Source organism: Grammomys surdaster, unplaced genomic scaffold, assembly GCF_004785775.1.
Source record: "Grammomys surdaster isolate TR1022 unplaced genomic scaffold, NIH_TR_1.0 655, whole genome shotgun sequence".
NCBI classification, from domain to species: Eukaryota; Metazoa; Chordata; class Mammalia; order Rodentia; family Muridae; genus Grammomys; species Grammomys surdaster.
Genome location: NW_021605074.1, coordinates 467,902 through 481,959, shown reverse-complemented (window position 1 = coordinate 481,959; position 14,058 = coordinate 467,902). Strand labels below are relative to the sequence as shown.

At 40.1% G+C, this 14,058-nt stretch overlaps 1 protein-coding gene across 2 annotated transcripts in view; it reads left to right on the top strand.

Annotated features, from left to right (window-relative positions):
• The first annotated feature begins 6,587 nt into the window (after positions 1-6,587).
• Positions 6,588-14,058, top strand: part of Gcc2 (GRIP and coiled-coil domain containing 2) — a 46,503-nt gene continuing 39,032 nt past the window's right edge. Inside the window, exons 1-4 of one of the 2 annotated variants that reach the window (XM_028782008.1) lie at positions 6,588-6,659; positions 6,919-6,972; positions 7,930-8,014; positions 9,156-9,223. In XM_028782008.1, coding sequence (XP_028637841.1) covers positions 6,654-6,659; positions 6,919-6,972; positions 7,930-8,014; positions 9,156-9,223 — 213 coding nt within the window. In that variant the 5' untranslated portion in view covers positions 6,588-6,653. Of the gene's footprint in view, positions 6,660-6,918; positions 7,005-7,929; positions 8,015-9,155; positions 9,224-14,058 lie in introns of those variants that run through there. The other variant, XM_028782009.1, reaches the window with a different exon arrangement.

Sequence of the window (14,058 nt, the reverse complement as noted above, 5' to 3'; positions counted from 1 at the left end):
AAAAATCACAATATTGTATTTTATAATTATTACTTAGGTGTGCCCTTGCTTTCTAATGAGAGACAAAAATGATAAGGATCCAAATGGGAGGGGAGGTAGAGAGGAATAAGGGGGGAAGGAAACTGGAATCACAACATACTGTATTTTTTAAAACCTATTTTAATTTAAAAAAGCATAATATACCAACTCTACATACACCTGTCCCCTTGCCCACACCTACAATAAAGTGTGTTTTATAAGCAATGTTTTATAAACAAAAAAAACATAACAATAAGGGGGAAAAGTCTTTACCAACCTATACAGTGACAGAATGACTGCTCTTTAGAATATTCAAAGATCAAAAAATATCAGCCTTCAAGAAAACAAAGAATAACTCAATTAAAAGTGGAGTATGGAACTAAACATAGCATTTTCAAAACATTAAGCACAAATGACTAAGAAATCTGTCAGAAGCCATCTAGGAAAGGCTATGGCAAGCACGTGAGTTTCTTGGAGAAGGCCCACTATTTTACATGGCTTCAATGAGTGCACGCTGGAGAGGCACAGCCCCAGAGACTTTGTCCCAGGACTGCTTCTCACTGCTGATATGCCTGTCCTGTCACTATTATATACCTTAATGATTCTTGGGCAAAATCTCACCCTATTGGGCAAATTTCCTGCAGATCAACGTGAAGATGAACTTTCATTAATTAATGATGTTTGGATAAATTAATGACTTCACAGTATTTCTGATTTGATCCAAATAATTTGAGGAAGAAAGCTTCAAGAGATGGTTTTAGTTGTTTTACCAGAAAGATGAAGTAAAGTTACAATCAAAAATACAACGTGCCAACTCCTCATAGAATAGTAAGCAAAGGCTGTATAACAAGGAATACAAGAGCTTTCATAAATTGCACTAAGAAGAGAAACAGGCTTGGGACATATTTGTGATTAAGGAATAATATTCATTCTAGGTCAGGTCCAAGGATGAAGCCCCAGGTATGCACTATAATAAAGCAAGACCATGTGAAATTGTTGCTTTGAATTTACTATGGACATCCTTTTGTAACTCTCCTATTGTGTAACATTTTATCTATGAGGTAATTTTATAAAGAACTTTTGTCTTTAAAGTATATGTTGTCAGAGAGAAGAAATAAAATGTGACATTGGAGGCTCTGCTCCATCCACCAAATGATAGATATATACACCAAATATGTGTGTGTGTTTGTCTACATGTATGTACACACATACATGTGTAGGTATATGTGTATGTATATAAGTATATATGAATACTTATGGAATTGATAAAGCAGGTGGTTGGTGATTGAGTCTGGCCAAAATGTGTGTGCGTGTGTGTGTGTGTGTGTGTGTGTGTTGTGTGTGTATATGTGTGTGTGTGTGTGCATGTGTGTCCATGTGTCTGTGTGTGTCTATGTGTGTGCTTGACATTCTTCCTTTCTTTTCTTTTCTCTCTGGCTCATAAAGAGTTAATGAATTCCAAGCCAGTGAGGGATCCTTGGGCTGGAGAGAAAAGAGGTCAGATAACTAGCTTTTTCTTTTTAATTCCCTGCAGCAAGGAAGGCTTTGGGCCACAGAATAGCAAAGAGTTAAAGAAGGTAGAAATTGCCGAAAAGTAAGCAGCTTTGGCCATACCTTCTTCCCCTACCCCCTCCCAAACTGCCTCAGTTTACCCTCTGATGCCAGGCTGGACTCCACTAGAAATCATTTCAAAAGTTTAACATCAGGGGAATTAATATAAAAACTACATTTAGATTTAATGTTACCTAAGGAATAGTAACTAATATTTTCAAAAGAACTAAGTCAATAAAAGCACATGGTGACAAATATGCATGGATATAGGGAAACAGTAATAGTTACTACATATTGGTGGGGATGCTAACTGGCACTATGGCAATCACACAGTGTCACCAAGTGAGGACCAAATGGTCAAATATGGAGCCTATGTGGGACATTTGTTATTCAAAGCATCACACCCTCTAAAACCTGTTTTCCCTTATCTGTCTGATGCCATCCATATTTAAACCTTTAATTCAGGGTATTTTCCTCATTCTTTAATGTCATTTTGCATTCCACTATACACCTAATTGCCTTTTTTTAACTTATGTTGCAAGACTGAAGGATCCCATGTAGCTCTTTCATTCTCATTTCATTTTAGTTAAGCCTCTTCCCACTGACTTACTTCCCCTCCACTCCTCTCCATCGCTTTTCCTTGCCATCCCCTAGTTCTTGTCTATTCATATTTTACTGTGTATTATTATCTCATATCTCTCAATAGGTATGCTCCCAACACCCTGATTCTAATTACCTGACTACCACATGGATTCTGAGTTAAACCCAGGAAACAAAAGATTTAAAGCTAGGAGCCACATATGAGACAGAACGTATATACAGCGTCTTGCTGAACTTTATTCTAGTGTAGTAGTTCTCAACCCCTTAATTCAGTTCATGTTAGAGTGACCCACAGTCATAAAATTCTATTCAATGAGGCATCATAACTGTAAATTTGCTACTGACATTAATCATTATGTAAATATCAAATATTCAAATGGTCTTATGAGACCCCTACGAAAGGGTCATTTGATCCCCAGAGGCGTCTTGACCCACACATTGAGAACATTCTTGAATATTTTTTTTTAGTTTCATCCATTTATCTGCAAATTCCAAAATGTTGTCATACAGTTGAGTAACATTCCACTGTATATATGTAGCCCATTCTTCTGACCTATTCAATACTTGATGGAAATCTAGGTTGGTATGACTTCCTAACTACAGTGAATAAAGTAGAAAATAGCAAGGATATGCAAGTTATCTCTGCAGTAGGATTAAAGTTCTTTGAGTATATCCCCATGAGTGACACTGTTGGGTTACATTATGGTAGTTCTTTGTATCATTTTTGGGGAAGCATCCACATGATTTCACAGTGGTTAGACTAGTTTATTCCCCCACCAACAGACGTTCCCTTTCTGCACATCCACAGCAGTATTCAGTCACTTGTATTCCTGGCCACAGGCATTCTGCCTAGTGTGAGACAGAATCTTGAATTCGGTTTAATCTGTGTTTACTTGATAGCCAAAGACATTGAATAGTTTTTAAAATGTTTACTAGCTGAGCATAGGGGTACCAACCTTTAATCTCAGTGTGTGGGAGGCAGACGAAGATCTATGAGTTCAAGGCCAAGCCTGTTCTACCTGGTGTGTTCCAGAGCAGTCTGAGCTACATAATGAGACCCTGTTTCAAAAAAATAAAATTTTACTAGCTATTTGTATTTCTTGTTGTAATTTATTTTTGAGATTATAATTGTGGGAGCCTATGTACAAAAGCTGTAAACTTACTATGAATGGATGGAGTGCAGAATGTTCTTTCCACAAGGCCTCCTTCTAGAAAGAATTGCATAAACTATGATAAGTGAAAGCACTTGGAAGCAAGGACATGAAGGAGATGCCCTGGCATGCCCACAATATCTGTGTGGGAAAGGCAAAGGCCTGGGAGACATACTCTTAACTCTTGGCCAAAGATGATAAGGCATAACACCAGGTGTATTCCCTCAATGCACTTATATTTCTTAAGGTAACTATAAGTGTCACCTCATGACTTGGGTGCTTTTTTGAGAAGTGCTTTGTTTGCACTCCTCTTAAACCTGGAGTCCCTTGGACATCCCATGTAAATCTTTTCACATAACCTTCCATGTGAAAAGACTTAATCTCCTGACCAGGGCAGGTTAGCAATAACTACAACATTTCTCCCTTTTCTCTCCTCCCTTGAAACCCTTCTAATATAACCTTCTCTGCTCTCCATCAAATGTATGTCTTTTTTCATGAATTATTATTGTGTGCATATATGTATAACATACTATATATTCCTAAACATAGCCTCTTTAGTCCATGTTACTTGTATATATGTTTTCAGGGCTATTTGGTACTGAACTACCAACTCATGTGCCCTTCCTTGAGAAAGACCACCGCTCTTGTTCCCAGCTCTCCTCAGATGTGGTTCTTTATGTGGAATGGAGGCCTAACTGGCTCTTCTCTTCCCACTTCACCATATCTACTGATGTGATCCTTGTTCATTCTTGGGCAGTCGTGTTGGTGAGATTTATAGGCGTAGCTTCTGACATTACTAGGAGATAGAATCTCACCCCAAACTTCCTGATTCTCTGTCTCTCTCAATCTTTCCACCTGTCTTCCTCCATTTTCTCTGAGCTTGAGGTGTGAAGTGTTTTGTGGATTGGGACTGAGCTCCACACTCTGAACACTGATGGACTGTGGTTTTCTTAGTGGCTCCACTTGTTGCAAAAAAAAAAAGTTTCCTTGACGAGGGGTAAAGACTGTACTCATCTGAGGGTACAAGGACAATTGTTTATAGTACTGGGGGTTATGCTGGCTTAGTAGATTAATGGTTGTAAACTCTTCCAACAACCACGACTTCAGTAGCACTGAGTAGTTAGGTTGGTTTCCATTACGAGGCATGGTTTCCCTCTTGATGAGCAGGTTTTAAATCAAATTAGTCCAATGAAGTCCAAGGTATACTTGTCATACTGAACTCTGATTACCAGCCTGTGCTGGTTGATGTGGTTCACAGGTGGCATAGCTAGGAAGGATTGTTGTTTCTCTCCCTCCTCTGGAAGCTTACATGGTGCCTTCTGGTACCAAGAAAGCTAATCCTCAGGAAACATATATTCAGGTCAGTTCTACCTCAGGGTACTAAAGCTGTTTTTATATCATGGGGTAAACAGTAGTATTCTCTTTTGGAAAAAGTTTACTTTTCAGCTCCTTTCAAGAATTAATGCTTTTTACCTTGGGCTATTTTGCTGTTCTTCTTTCTCTCAAAACAAACTTGGGAGAGCAGCATAATACAAAACAAGGTGTTTGGGAGGACAACTTGAGACCAGCACCCTCCCCCCACCACCACCCAATGGCTCTCCAGGAAAATCTGACCTCTAGAGGCAGCTTCTCACTGAATTTAAATAGTGCATGAAAACTGACTAACAGAAGGTATCCAGTCTACCTTAAAACTGAAGAAAATAACTTTTTCTGCAAGATCAGAGAAACAAGAGAGAAGGCATAGAGTCACTTGCCGTGCTGTGTATTGGGAATGAGGATTGAAAGGAGGTAATGACTTTCTCCCCTCAGAGTATTATCAGGAGAAAACTTCATTTTGAATGGAAAACCTCTGATGTCTTTATATTTTATAAGTCCATGTCATATGACTTCCAGACGCCATAATCCAAACCAACAAAAATACCTGGCTTTTCCCATATGTAACTTGAAACACTCTCTGGCTCTACTTGGGGCGACAGCCCAACTGCTTGAAGGTCTATACCTGCAATTAGTGTATGCCTACACCGAGAAGTAGACAACCTGAAAAACCTGCTGAATCACGCCCTCTCACCTACGAAAAAAAACACGTTAATTAATATTCCCCACCAGAGTCCACTTGTTCTGTCCTCTAGTTTATGTTTAGGCCAAACTTTTTTTTTTTTTTTTTTTTTGAGACAGGGTTTCTCTGTGTAGCCCTGGCTGTCCTGGAACTCACTCTGTAGACCAGGCTGGCCTCAAACTCAGAAATCTGCCTCCCAAGTGCTGGGATTAAAGGCGTGCGCCACCACTGCCCGGCAGCCAAACTTAACTATAGAAAAATATCAGGCAGTTTTTAAGGCCTAGGTCAGTCTGGGAGTATCCTGTTACCGCTTTATAAGACAATAGCAACAAAAAATCTATATTGTAATATCTTCCATCCCCTCTTGCTTTCCTCTCTAGTCCTCTGAATTTTTTGTTTGTTTTGTTTTCCTTATCTTGCCTTCATCCCCTTGTGAGCAAGAACCAGGAAAGAGAAGGCCTGTAGGGCTCTCTGACAGAATCTTTGAATCCCTTTACCCTGTCCTCTCTCATTTGTGACCACAAGGAGGGCATCTATCAGACACTAGTCACTCTTCAGCTTCCCACACTGTGACCTTGATGGAATCTTTCAGATGAATGCTGGTGTTCAGTCTGCTTTCTCCTTTTTATGCAGCCCTGGACAGCAGTCTGTGGAATGATTCCACCCAGAGATACTGTGGATCTCCATATCTCAATTAATCTAACCTAGATAAATCTCTCACACGTGTGACTAGAGGCTTGCCTACTAGATGATTCTAGATCCTTTCTAATTGACAATATTAACAAGAAGCACCTCAGCCAGCAAATTAATATTTGGAAATACAGAGTCAGCATGCCAGCATTTTGAAACTCTTGGTAAAGTTAAGGATCCGGCAATTTGTTCCCAATTACTATTCACAAAGGAACCTATTTTGAACGTCACAAAATTAAGTCACCTATAGACTATTTGTTTCACATATGTCTGCTAGTCGGGATAAACCACGTCTTTAAAAATTAGGGGAAAAAAGTGAGAAAAGGGGCATGTGCTCAAACCTGTCACCAAGCACCGGGCAGCGCTAGGCGACGCAGCGCGCTCCGGCACGGGCCAGGACACCTGCGCACAGAGAACTTCCTCCCGGACGCAGAGGAGGAAGCGGAAGTGCGGCTCTGCGTAGCCTTGGAGACGCGGAGGAGGCGTAGTCGCCTCGTAGCAAGACCTTTGACCCGCGCTCGGCAGCCTCCGAGGCGGAGCAGCTGCGGCTCCTGAAGAGGCAGTGGTGGCCGCGGGTCGCAGCCACGATGGAGGTAACGGTGGGCGTCGCGCCGCCCCGCTGGCCCTCTGTGCCGCCCGAGGAGTGGGAGGACACGGCCGGCACCCTGTCCCCGCCTTCGCGGGCCGACCCCCGCCGCGGCGCTCGGCATTGAACCTGGTGCTGGCTCTTGCATGGCGACGGCCCAGCACTGGTCCCTACCGCCTGAAGGGGGGTCCTCCTCACCACAGATTTGTTTGGCCGCGTCCTGTACCTAGAATTGGGATGAGCTCTTGTGATGATTTGTTTTACAGGATTCTGCTCAAGATGCCGTGGCTGCAGCACCCTCCGGGACCCCGAAATCCAAGGTGAGGAGACCACTCTACCGCCAGGTTCCCTTGTAGGTAGGGCGTAAGGTTAATGAATTGGAAAACTTTGGCATGGGGAGAATTGTTTCTTTTTTATAAAGAAATAACCTTTCCTCAAGGAGTTTCATTTTTATTTACTATCACTTACAGATTTCCTTTTCTTTTTTTTAATTTCCTGATGTGCAAGCAGTTCATTTACTTTTGTTTACTTCCTGCTCCTTGTTAGCACTGTGCTGAGATCCTGCTGTATATCAAACATTTAACTAGTCTGTTTTATGAAAGTTTGCACAGTGACACTATGAAGAGGGGATTAGATAAGAGGAAGGAAGAGTCAAGGAGCTATATCCTGTTGGCGCCAGCTCCATAGTCAAAGGAGGGTAAAAATAAGATTGTTCTTACAGCACTGTGCAATGTTTAATGCCAAATGACTCGGTAAGGTGGTGGTTTATTACCAAAATGTATTGTTTGCATACTGATTTCCAGGCATTTGCCTAAGCACCGGTTTTTTTTCATGTAAGCGTCATGAAATAAGTACCTTCACTATTCTCATTCTTCAGATGAAGAAAGTTCCTGCACAAAGATGAAGTGATTTTCAGTTAGTAAACCCTAATGTTTTAGTTGAGGTCTAAATGTGACCTCATTCACATATGAATGTAGTTATGTTTTCAACTTCCAACAGGATGAAATCTACAGCTCTGGAAATCTTTTGTTCCAACCCCTGCTTGTACAGTTAGAGAGTTTAATGCTATCTGTAAGAATTTTATGCTGTGGTTTTTGTTTGATTTTTCAGTTCATCTAACTACTTTTAGTTATTGAAGTTATATTTGTCAGTTTAAAAAAATACGATTGGCTTGACTATTTAGAGTGTTTCTGGTTTTAGGCAGATATTGTGTTTCTTTTGGTGGGCATACTAGAAGCATAGGTTATAAAAGTCAGTGACACGACTACATCTTTCAGCTAGAAACATTGCCCAGAGAAGATCTCATCAAGTTTGCCAAGAAGCAGATGATGCTCTTGCAGAAAGCCAAAGCAAGATGTACAGGTACTGGGTTTGAAATTATTGCTTTTTTTTTTTTTTTCATCAGATCACCACGCCCATCCTTGCAGTTTCCTTTGAGTAAATAAAGGAACAAATGAATTTTTAATTATTCTTTTGTACGCATATGTGTTTTCCCTATATTTATGTCTTTGTTAGCATTTTGGATTCCCTGGAACTGCAGTTACAGTTGTGAGCTGCCATGTGGGTGCTGGGAATTGAACCCAGGCCCTTTGGAAGAGCAGCCAGTGCTGTTAACCACTGAGCCATCTCTCCACCGTAAGAGGAATATTTTTTTAATGGTAAAATGAAACCCTTTTTTACTTCACATGAATTGTAAATTTTTCTAAATTAACTATGTCTTTTAGAGAAATCAGCTGAAATGTAAAAGGCACAAAGTATAATCCCCAAGACAGTCTCAGAAATTTGAAGTGTATACACATGCTGAAGTTGGTTGGTTCCCTATTTGAGAACTCTTGAATTCTCATTAACTTAAAATTTTAAGCGCCAAGGTTTTCTTTTTCTAATCAGAACAGATAAAGTTTATTTTTAAAAATTGGAACAGTTTGTACTCAAGTAATTTATTTGGGGAAATGACCTAAGCTATGGAACTAGATGTATATTGATGGAATATTAAGATTAATACATGTGTTTGATATAAGTTTAGTTATTCCTTTAAGATTATACAGTAAGTATTTACAACAAAAATAATAGAATGTATGGGACATGCTTCCAAATTTTCAGAGTAGTTAGTCATAGTGATGTACACACCTAGTCCCTGATTTTCTAGAGGCTAAAGTTGAACCCAGGATTTCAACACCAGCTTAGGCAACATAGCAAACCTTCTACATACATGTGAACTAAAAAGGAAAGACATGAAGAAGTGTGTACATTTTCCCATGAAAGAGTTATTCATGTGCACTAAAACAGGGTAGTGGACACTTAGACCACTCTTCCAAATGAAAATTTTCATATTAAGAGGGAGAAGAAAAAGGACTACTATTGTTTGGTTGGAGTTACTAGTTCTCCAAGTCCTGGCTTCTTATATACATTCTAATTTATGGGCTTAGGATTCTTAGCATGTACTTGTCAGTTTAGTAGTAATTGTTTTCTTCATTTTTGAACTGGAATCTTCTTTATTATTTAGAATTAGACAAAGAAGTTGAAGAACTCAAATCCAAACCTGTTGATGGAGGAACTGATGATATTATTAAGGTAATGAAGCAGCTTTTGTTTACTTTCAGAAAATGTCTAGTCATAGATAAAATGTCTGTGAGGACTGCCTCCCTGCTGCAGGCAATCTTGCTTTTTGTTGGATCACCTCATTACTGGCCTTGGTTTAGCCTATTAGTTCTTTAACTGAGAGTGAAGGGGACATGACTCATTTCAAACAAAAAGTAGTCTTCCTTCACTGCAGTTATTCCTTCAGTATCTTTCATGCTCTGATCTCCTCAGAAAACTTGGCCATATGTAGTACTTCCGTCACGTGCAGATAGATTTATACAATTGGATGACTGCAGACCCACATTTGATAGCTTCAGTTCTAGCTGCCTCAGGCAGTGTGGGGGATGGTAACGCATTCGCCTTGTAATGTCAGCTCAGCTTGCCAGGTCCCCACCACTAGGTGTCATCATTAGTTTTGTACCTTTTAACTTTAGAGTTGCTTTCTTTCCTATTTCCTTTATCCTGCACCTGTAACAGTCACCACAGATCTGTTGCAGCTTTAGGAGATGGCTCCAGTGTGTGTCTCCGTTTTCATGGCACGCCTGCTTCCTGAAGCCTTCTGTTTCCTGCAAGGAATTTCTCTGGCTGTCCTCTAGATCTGTTACAGTTCTGAAACTGGACTTTGACAGTGATCTGTGAATGTCTGCACTGTTTCCTTATTCTGCACACCTCTTTGCTTGGTATCTTGGTCAAACTTACTGACTAGATTAACAGTTGGTTTTGAAAGACTTGTCCATACAAGTACCTAAGAGTGATCGATTACACAGGAAATTTTAAAAACAAAAGAAATGGAGACAGGGTATCTGCCTTCTGCCTCCCAAGTGCTGGGATTTAAGGCATATACCACCATTCCAGCCAAATGTCAATTATTATGTGCTGTTTTCTGTTTTTTAAGGCTTACTCTACTCTTCTTTCCTATTGAGAGCTATGACCTGCTATAGAACATATAGAACGTTTTAGTTTTGTTGAACAGCAGATTTTTCTTTCTTTTTTAAAAAAGTTTCTTTATGTAGGCTTTCCTAGAGTTCTCTTTGTAGACCAGGCCTGCCTCTCACTCAGAGATCCATCCACCTGCCTGTGCCTCCCAAGTACTGGGATTGAAGGTATATGCCACAATACAAGGCAACAAAAGTTTTCTCAGTTTCACAGAAATTAAGAATGATTCACAAAAGTATGGAAGTAGGAAGTCCTAAGGAGTCTGGTCTCCCAGCGATGTCAAGTCAGAGTATCTTTGTTTCTTTGTTTTTTTCTCCCTGGGTGATCAGGAGATTAGTTTTAGCTTTTCAGTATCAAAAACAATGGTTGCTTATAAAGATTAGAAGAGGCATTCTACAGAGTATACCACAGAACATATTCAGAATGCTTATCAGGAATTTTCTTCTAGGACTGGAGATGGCTCTGTAGTTAAGAGCACTTGCTGTTTTTGCAGAGGACCCAGGTTGGGTTGCCAAGGGCTATGTGGTGGCTCACAACCCTCTGTGTAACTCCAGTCCCTGTGCCTGGCCTCCACAGGCACCAGTCACACACATGGTGCACATACATGCACATAGGGAAACGCTCATACACATGAAATAAAAATAAATAATTTTATGTTGCGACTTTTAAATTATTTTAAAATGCTTCATACAGTATATTGTGTTCCTATTCTTTTCCCCTGCCCCGACCCCAGATCTTCCCAGCTTTTCTGCTCACCTTCCTTACCCACCCAGCTTCATGTTCTTTTTATGTCAAGGGAAAAAAAAAATCAAATAACAAAACACACACACAAAACATAGATTTTTTAGATTGGTCAGCTACTCCTAAGTATGAGGCCTGCCTTGTGGTTGATATATCCAATGTTACTCTGTTGTAGAAAACTGATTTTCCTTCTCCCAGAAAATATCAGCTCCAAGTATTTTATTAAGAATACTTGTAATTATGTTCATAAAGGATATTGATCTATTTTCCTTTTTTGAAGGTATGATAAAATTCTGTATTGTCTGGCCCTGAACTTTTTTGATTGGGAGACTTTTAATTACTGCTTCTGTTTTCTTTCACTAAAGATCATGGGCTCGCTTAAATTGCTCATAGGATCTTAGTTTAACTTTGTAAATCAGGCATTATTCTAGTGGGCCTGCAGCACTTGGTCCTTTTCCCTTGCAACTTTTAATACCCTTTCTTTGTTCTGTGCTGTTAATGTTTTGATTAGTGTGTATCATGGGGAAATTTCTTTTATGGTCCTGTCTATTTGGTATTCTTGATTAGTATCTCCTTCTTTAGATTACAGAAATGTTCTTCTGTGATTTTGTTAAAATATTTCCATGCCTTTGACCTGGGTTTCTGCTCCTTGTGTCCCCACTATTTGTAGATTTGATCTTTTCTGGATGCCTTGGTTTTTTTTTCCAGATTTCACATTTTCTTTGACTGAGCTATCCATTTTTTTTTTCCTACCTTACCTTCAGTGTTTGAGATCTCTTCTATGTCTTAAACTCTGTTGGTGAGGTTTACTGCTGAGAGCCTGCCTGAGTACTGGTTCTCTCTAGAAGGCAGCAGAGGAGGTGGAGCATCTACTGAAGGCAAAACTTGGTTTTTCAAGAGTAAAAGTTGCTTAGTATAAATAATATTTCATCCGCTTCATTCTTCCGTTATTCTGTGGCCAGAGGTGGATGTCTTCAGATGAATTAGCACCTGTTGCTTACCAGCTGGAGGGCAGGGGAGTGATTAGGTAAAGGATGGATTGATTGATTGATTGATTGATTAGGTAAAGGATGGAGTGATTAGGTAAAGGATGGATTGATTGATTAGGTAAAGGATGGAGTGATTAGGTAAAGGATGGATTGATTGATTAGGTAAAGGATGGATTGCCAGTGCTCCCTTCTCTGACCAGGCCTCCAGGAGCCCCTCACTGGCCAGTCTGGTTAACTCTTTGTGAACCAGAAAGGAAGGAAAGGAAAACAATTAAAACCCTTTACACAGGCAAATATGCACAGGCGCGCACACACACACACACACTCATACACGTATTGATACACACATTCACACTTTGGCCAGGCCCAGCCACCTGTCTCAACTCCACAAATGTTCATAAATATTTACATCCATCACATATACCTATCCACATACAAACAGACATATGGATGGGTAGATTGGACAGAGCCCCCAAGCCAATGCCATTATCTTTATTTCTTTTCTCTGGCCTCTTTATAGACAAAAGTTCTTAGAAAATTACCTCATAGGTAAAATGTTACATAAAATGGCAGTTACAAAAGGATCTTGATATTAAGTTTGAAGCAGTGTTTCAGTCTGTAAGCTAATTGTAAGTTCAAAGCAACAATTTCATATGGCCTTGCCTTATCATAGTGTACTCCTGCGGCTTCATACTGGGACCTGATTGCTTTCCCTTGAATACAAGTTTGTCCCAAGCCTATCTCTTTTTAGTGTAATATGAAAAAGCTCATTGTATTTATTATGCAGTCTCTACTTACTATTATGAGGAATGGGCACATTCTGCTCTTGATTCTTACATCTTTCCAGCAAGACAACTAAAACCATCTCTTAAAACTTTCTTACTAAGATTACTTGAATCAAAACAGTTATTCTAAAAACTCATTAATACATCTAAATAATATTAATTCATGAAAGTCCATCCTTATGTTGCTCTGCAGGAAGTCTGTTCAATATGGTAGGCTAATGCCCAGGAATCCTTAGGCTGTGTCAGAGTGACAGGAAAGGCATAGCAGCTGCAAGAAGCAATCCTGAGATGAAGTCTCTTTGGGACCTTGCCTTTCAGAGTTCATCTTAGACTTTCATTTCCTGAATTGTTTTTATTGTTTCAATCAACTGTTTGTGTTTTTATGGTCTTTATTTAGAGGTTTATTTGTATCCCTTAAGGACATCGTATATTTTCATAGTTGCTATTTTGAAGTCCTTGATTTGTGTTTCAGTTATACTGCCATTTCTCAGGGATTGCTTTATCAGGGTTACTGGATTCTGTTTGAGGCATATTGTCTTGTCTGTTTTGTGTTTGTGATGTGCGGGGTAGGGGATGTCTAGGCATGTGGAGTTAAAATGTTTGAGATCTTTCTTGGTGTTGATATCTGGTCTTGTCTTTGTTGGCTGGGTGCTCTGTTCTTTGAGTGTACTGGCTGTGGGGTCTATAAGAGTGCTTCTGAAGGTTGGCAGAAAAGAACAGAGATGGGCTAGGAGGAAGGGCTGAGGGTGGCTGTGGGAAAGAGCTAGGCGAACTGGGTCTAACCAGGAGGTGGAGTCTCCAAGGAGTGGAGGTGAGGTGAGAGGAGGGGCTTCTACTATAGGCTGCAGGAGGACAAATACCCTGGGTCTACACAGAGACAGAGTCCCCAGTATACAGAGTTGGAGTGGTAGGCAGGGCTTCTGCAAGGAGGCTGCTATGAGATTAAGAGTAAGTCTGTGCAGAGGGTGATGGAGGACAGGAAGGATGGTAAGAAACTTCTACCGGAGTCCCAGTGCCAAAACAGAACTGCTTTACATAGTAATCTTTTGTTTTGTTTTTTGTTTTTTGTTTTTTGTTTTTTTTTCGAGACAGGGTTTCTCTGTGTAGCCCTGGCTGTCCTGGAACTCACTCTGTAGACCAGGCTGGCCTCAAACTCAGAAATCCGCCTCCCTCTGCCTCCCAAGTGCTGGGACTGAAGGCGTGCGCCACCACCGCCCAGCTACATATTAATCGTGTATGTAGCTACTTGTGTGACATTCTCAGCAGTTTCTAATTACCTATAGGTCCTGTTTGGTTATAAACACTATAAACAAATTTTCCTTTTTTAAAAATATTTTTTCATGTCTTTCATATGAAATTGAAAAAATTTTCAATT